The 7,024-nt window shown below is 40.4% G+C and overlaps 2 protein-coding genes across 2 annotated transcripts in view; one reads left to right on the top strand and one right to left on the bottom strand.

Annotated features, from left to right (window-relative positions):
* Nipsnap (protein nipsnap) overlaps positions 1-7,024 on the top strand; it is a 29,519-nt gene that overhangs the window by 10,723 nt on the left and 11,772 nt on the right. The gene's annotated exons all lie outside the window — the stretch shown is intronic.
* Positions 1-7,024, bottom strand: part of LOC105267045 (disintegrin and metalloproteinase domain-containing protein 10) — a gene marked incomplete in the record, with an annotated part of 12,748 nt that overhangs the window by 685 nt on the left and 5,039 nt on the right. Inside the window, 8 exon segments of the mRNA XM_011305666.1 lie at positions 1-1,368; positions 2,011-2,260; positions 2,340-2,467; positions 3,428-3,934; positions 4,005-4,133; positions 4,492-4,616; positions 4,743-5,096; positions 6,312-6,692. Of these exon segments, the coding sequence (XP_011303968.1) occupies positions 286-1,368; positions 2,011-2,260; positions 2,340-2,467; positions 3,428-3,934; positions 4,005-4,133; positions 4,492-4,616; positions 4,743-5,096; positions 6,312-6,692 (2,957 nt within the window).

Raw genomic sequence — 7,024 nt, forward strand, 5'->3', positions numbered from 1 at the left:
TTTTCTGTAACTCTCGATTCGCTCTAGAAAAAAGATCTTCACAAAATTTCGCTCTCTCTCGTAGATTAAAAAAATTTCCTAAAAAACTCTGGTAGAAAACAAATGGACTTGTCATCCTCTCTCTCGTTGCGTAACTTCATACAAATTCCATTTCAATCGTCAGTACCGTAAATTCATAAATCCCCAAATTTTTCTGCCCCACACCATAAAAAAGTCCTGTACAATTGACAAGACATCCCAAACTGCTCGTTGTTCCAAAAAGGAAGGAAAAAAAAATTTTTTAAATCACTCAGAAAACAGGAATTCACTTTCAGAAAGTAGTACCTCAAGATCAGAGGGCACAGTGTGAAGATCAGAATTGGCTGTATTGGAAGACTCCATTGGCACCCCAGAATTGCCCCCATTGGCACTGGCCTTGCCTCCTATCCTAAACTTCTCCTTCTTATTGGAAGTCCTAACGAGTACAGCAGTCCTCGGTGGATTACGACTATGAATACGTGGATTGCTGGATTGTCCAATTTTCTCGGCTTTCTTCAGTCTAACGCAGAATTTAAATGGCGGTTTGTAAACGATCTGCAGTCGAACGCGATCGTTCTTGGGATCCCTGGCGAAAGCAGCAGTGGTGCGATTGGCTTCTGCTCGTCTCCTGGGTTTTGTGATGGCAGTGAGGCGATTTGGACTGGTGATGCCAGCCCCAGTGGTCAAACCAGCGGGTGTCGACTTACTCTTGGTGAGGGGCTCGATCCTGCAGTGGGATGAGGAAGCTAACAACCAGGATCGTACTTTACTCTTGGGATCAGCATTGTCAGCCACCACAACGTTTTCCACTTTGTCGACTTTGTCAGCCTGCGCTTGCGAATAATCAATGACTTCTTTGCTCTTTCGTTTCTTCATATTCTTCACTGGTTTCGAGGGACTTTTTCTCTCTTCTTTCACCACTTCCTCGGTCAATGACCCCACAATTTCTCCCACTGCGGGCATATTAATTTCATTACCACCAAGGGGACAGTTGTGGGGTGCCTCCACCACCCCCTTGCCACCTGCTCCCTCGATGAATATTGGGGCCACACGTTTTTTCTTCTTTTTCTTCTTCTTCTGTATCATTATTTTTTTATTAGGCTTCTTATTGCTGCTTGGGTGTGTCTTCGTCGTTTTGTCGGGTCTAGATGTGTGTTGCTTAGCGTGGTGACGCTTTTCTCGGACTTTTCTGCTGAGGGGCAGCTTTGCTCGCACCGCTGGCGGATGAACTGTCACACCCTCAGCACCCTCAGGTGGCAGTCTCACTGTTTCCGTTGTCGAGCTGTGGATTATCGTTACTGATTTCAGCTTCAGGTCTGGACGTTTGCCCAGGTAACGGATGCTCGCCATCTGAATCCAGACGAGAATGTTCACAGGAATTATTCAATTTATTTTGGAGTAGGAGAGAGGGAATCGGGGAGACGGTTGAGAGGATTTTCGTGGGTGACTTACGTTTCTCGGGTAATTCCTTGGGGGACTTTTTACAGTGTGTCTGATGCCCAAATTAAATAAATCATATTTAATTGAGAAATAAGTAATAATTATTCAACGGGGTCAATAAATCATAGGTGAATTAATAAATCAAGAAAACATACGGTCATTGCTTCCATAATTGAGAGTATCCAAGGAATTTCTGAAGATATTCAGTTTCTCAAATTATATTTTTAATAGAAAATTCAAATACAAGAGAATAGTACATTTCGGCTTTATTTTCCCCGGAATTCAATTCCTCTAAAAGATACGTAAAAAAAATAATTGAATAGTGGTGGGACTAAAACGGGAGTCAACTATACCCATTTTCCAATCATTTTACAAACTTTCTTTACACCTCAAAGTAACCAATTAAATTAAGTCCTTCAAAAGTTCGAGTAATCTCAATAGCGTTGGAATAATTATGAAAAATACTTGGATATCCTCAAGTGACGCCAAAAATAATGAATAATCAATAAATAATGAAAACTTATAATGAATGAGAATTCTTGTGATACTCACGAGAAGCGAGATGGTCCCTAGGATAAGCAGAGCAACAGCATACCAATGCTCAGTAACCCATCGTCTGAACGTGGCAAGACTCTCATCCGACAGGAGTAATTTGCGTAGAGTTGCCAGTGGTCCACTGGGATCAACTTCCCTGCATTTCTGGAATACGTCGCAGTATCCGTTGTAATCATTGCACGGTGTTCCAGGCTTGGCAAATTTATCCGGGATGTCGTAGGGCGGAGAATTCCAATCGAAAGAGGAACTGTTTTAATAATTCAGAGTAATCGATAAATCACTGGGAAAATCACGGTCTGGAGCAATTGGAAAATTAATGGGCTTACAGGCATGGCTGATTTTCACCGGGCAGACGGCAGCACAGCTCACATGCTTTCGTTGGTGGATCGTTGGGTCCTGGTATGCATTGACAGGATTCTAGACCGAACGCCAAACAAATACTCCCAGTGCATTCCTAGAGCCCAAGGGGAATTATCCAAGTGAATTGTCTTAATGCAGATAATTATCAATCCAAACGCTATTCTAGTTTATTTGATTTCCTTCAAATCAGGCCATTATACGGTTTTCAGCGATTTTAATTCATTTTGTTTATTAATTTTACGTCATTGCTGACGTTTGGATGTATAAACACACTATAAACATTTCCGGAATTAATCGAAAATTCAATTTAACGAAAATAGTATTCCCGGTTGTTGGATTAATACGCCATTTTATAATTCTGATGAAAATCGGTGTTATAAAATATTTTGAAATGTATCTTTGAGAGAATTTCTTGATATTTAATTATTATTAATAATTCATTCGAATTTTTATGGAATTAAATGAATTGAGTCTTGGTAATGGTGATTATGGACAGTGTGAATAGAAATGAATTTCAATTTCTCTTCAGGTTCTATCAAATCCCAAGATATCATGTTCCGAACTTGGGAGTTTTATCGCCATTACAAAATTGATAACAGTAATTTTAAGATGGTTTCGGGAATATTGATCGGTGGAACGGAGGAAACGTCAGTTTAATTTCTGAAATACATGAATTTAAGTCATGATAATTTTGAGCAAATCAATTATCATTAATTCATACATCACGAATGTTTTGCGAATTTTCTCCTCAACGGAAAATAAGACTGATAAATAGCAACAAAAACGAGAAAAACTGCTGAAAATTTTTTCCTCGAAGTAAAGAGTATCAAGTCTCATTTTCGCGGAATATCTCTGAAACCGCGAGAGATAGCCAAATGTTTGTAAGAACTTTTTTTATAGCCCTCGTTCAACTCACCAAAAGAGGTGATGAGAAAATTTTCGCTATCTCTTCTAGATTCAGAGGTATTCCTCGAAAACTCAACGAGTATTACCTTTACCCTCGCCTCTTCACGTCTTTGCTATTTCTTCAGCAAAAAATATTGGAAACACTCACCCCCATGAAGCAGACGAATTCCTCATTACAAATAGTCTTATTAGGTTTATTAATGGAGGGTGGACAGTGTGGAGTTCTGCCATCGCAGAAACTGGCATCCCTGCAGCCATTGTCTTCTCTGCACTTGTCTCCAAATCTGAGTTTGCACTCATTGGTACAGCACGGCCCTTGGCTAGGGCTGCATGTTGCCCTCGGGGTGAGAGTGCAGGGTTTTCCCTCAGCCGGAGGATATCTTCTCTGTGGAAAACAACAGGTATCCCTGCAGTCCTCTTCCCAGCCGCAGTCGCATTCCTCCCCATCCTCTACGACTCCATTCCCACAGAGAGATGCCTGTGGCTCAGTGAAACATCCCTTGGGTGATCTCGCTTTGGTATTCAATACTGGATTTATCGCATTTAAACTGCACGGACTGAAGCGATTATTGTTGCGTTTATCTCCGCTAGTAGCACGTGCAAACATTATAAAGTTACCGTCCTCACCACCGGGTGTACACTGCTCTGGATCATGCTGAAAAAATGAGAGAGGTATAGCTTTAATTAAAAGTTCATTGATCAAAGTTACCAAGACTCGCACTCACTGGTGATCCAAAATTATGGCCAATCTCGTGTGCAAGGGTCACATGGGAAACAGCAGGTGGCACGTGCTTTCCATAGTTTAACAGCGTCACGATACCTGTGTTCAGGGATTTCATACTCCCACGGTAATGCTGGAGGATTTTGGCAATATTAGATTGTTTATCGGATAAATTTTATGGTCTATGGAATTACTAATGGAATTTCTAATCGGGAAAATTCTATTGTTATACACATTCACTTCTTGTGAACGGTTCATTGAAATTATTTCAACTTTCATCAATAATCAATATTCATCACCAAACATCAATAAACACTGACTGCCACGACTGAAAAATTGCATTTCAGGGGTTTTTAGGGCATGGTGGTTCGACGGAAGAGGAAAAATCAAAAATGCAAATTCCAATGATTACAATGCTTCCATCCGAAAGCAAAAATGATTAAAGTCAGGAGTTGGTAGAAGTTCAGAGCTATTTCTGGAAGAAAACTTACCCCATTCTTCTCACAAACACCCCCAGCATTCTTCAAGTCCCCAGTCCAAGCGAGTCCCAGCGTTCCCATCTCAAAGTCTCGATACGTGAACATGTACGCCAAACAAAAGGCGTCATAGTCCTCCTCTGGAATAATCCCCCCAGATCCCGATTACCACGAGTAAAAATAGACGAAAAACAAGAAGAAGAAAACTTCAATAACTCCCCACAATGGCATTATTCCCCGTAATTGATTAACTCTCCGATAATTACCTGAGAAAAGTTCGAGAAACTTTTCAACCCCGTAATTCCCGGGGAACCTGTAGTTGGGGTCCTTGAGTGCCTCGCCGCTGTGCACCTTGACACGTTTTATCATGAAACTTATGTTATCGGGCCTGCCATCTTGGTTGAAGTCAGTGTGTTTGTAGATTGAGTTGACTCGTTGTACGTGCCTTGTCATTACTTCGATGCAGGCCTCCTCAGTGCCATACCGTGAGAAAAATTGATGATCAGCTTGGAGATAGAGCATGCAGGTGGTCTTCTTCGGATCTACTGTTGCTCGTTTGTGGAGATGCCTCGTTATCCTGTTTCTGTCGCTCGTCAGTCCTGAGTTACCGCTTTTCTTCCCTGGCATCAGCAGAATTAATTGATAAAAACTGATAAAACATGCAGAGAGAAAAATCTCTCCTGATCTTGAAAGAGCATTCATAAAAATATTTTCTTCAATCAAGGAGAGATTTTCTATCATTAATTCTTTTATAATATCCATAAACTTTTGTTTCCGTTTACACACTAGTGAGATAATTTCCAGTAGATAGTCTGAATAATTCAATAGGGAAGTGGTAAAGGGAGATAAGGAGAGTTTTACAGTTCCATTGAATATTGATGGATCTAAAGTACTGATTTTAGGAGGAAATATCAAGAGAACGTTTTTATTCGCAGGTTAAACAGCCGTAAAAAAACCCTTAAATATTTTGACGTTGAATTTATAGGTTCATTTAAAGTCTTCGGGCTAAATCGTTAATCAGTCCTTAAATCGCATTAATGATTTCTACATTAAGGGGAACACTGGCAATTTTTTAAATGATTGAAATTATTCTGTCATTTTGCAGTTCGCTTCTGTAATTAAAATCCAAAGCTTTCACTGCAACTCTAATTAAATCTCAGTTTCTAGTCTATTTGCACTGTTATTAGCAATATTGCTAATAATTCATGGGCTTAAGAGTATTTTTTTAGTAAACGAAATGATTATTTTCATATTCTGAATTTTATCAGAGGCCGATTCGCGATGAACGATAAGTCTTCGGGGCATCGAAGAAATTGCCACCATTTATTGATTAGAAATGAATCTTCAATGAATAATTTTTTGACAAATATTCACTAGACTATTCCAAAATTCTTAAAACTAGAAAAAAGACGATATTTAATGCACGCTCATGAAATTCTGTGCGTCATGAAGCAATTGTAAAATGAAAGAACGCTATATTTTTTCAGGTCAATCCGATCGACAATTGAATTTAATTTTTGCTCAACAGAGGCAGAGGAGGTCTCTAAACGAAAAAAAAAAACAATTCATTTCACCGCGCATTCCTCCGATATTAAAAGTAAATTTCCCCTGGTATGTAACTAGCAAACAAAATACGCGTAATTTGAAATTAGAGAATGCAGTGTCATCCACAGGAATCATAAGCCCCCTAGGATGTCCTTAAAATGAAGAACCTGCAATGTGGAGAGGCCTTGATAACGATTTATGCACGCCCCTGTCGTCCATAATACGTGTCTTATATTTTCACCTCTGGTGGTTTTGCGACTGGCAAAAACCAGCAATAACCCTTCACCCACCTTCTCTGGAGTAATAACCCCCATAATTCCTGATTTTGTGGTCCTGCAGCTGCTCGAAATACGGCTCGAACGATCCCCCATCATCATGGTGACCCTGTTGATGCTCCCCAGAATGACTGAAGCTCAAATTTCCATAGCGGAGATTCTGACTGGCACACTGTTTCCCGGACTTGGGATTGACGACGTCCGATGCTCGATATGCTATCGTGTGGTAAGCTGGTGATGTATCGATCACTTGGTCCTCATTGTTTCGATTGGGTGAACTCCGAGCCAAGTACCTACTCGTCGGCTCGAAATAGTACTCCTCCAGTTGAGTTGATACCGAACCATCGAACAAACCGTCAGCCGTTACGATTCCCTCCACCACAGCATTCTCATCCTCTGGAGATTATGAATATTTCAATTAGATGACGAGTTTGGGTTATCGATTCGGATATTAATGGTCGGGTATTACTGCGGGGGAATTTCGTGGATTATTTAATGGCTCGAATCGCTCAGCCGTTTCGAGCTCAATGGCATTGGATAATTAGGATTGGCGGTGCCGACATTGGTTATGGGGTTTATAGCGACAAGAACTAGCTCAAACTGGACCATTGAGGCGTGCGAATAGTATAGTCGAATCAAATCGAATCGTACACCAATATTCTATTCCAAATTCCCATATCCCATTCTTTTTTTCCAATAACTCCTATTTCCAATATATTCCATCATTG

Source organism: Fopius arisanus, unplaced genomic scaffold (genome assembly GCF_000806365.1).
Source record: "Fopius arisanus strain USDA-PBARC FA_bdor unplaced genomic scaffold, ASM80636v1 scaffold00001, whole genome shotgun sequence".
Taxonomy (NCBI): Eukaryota; Metazoa; Arthropoda; class Insecta; order Hymenoptera; family Braconidae; genus Fopius; species Fopius arisanus.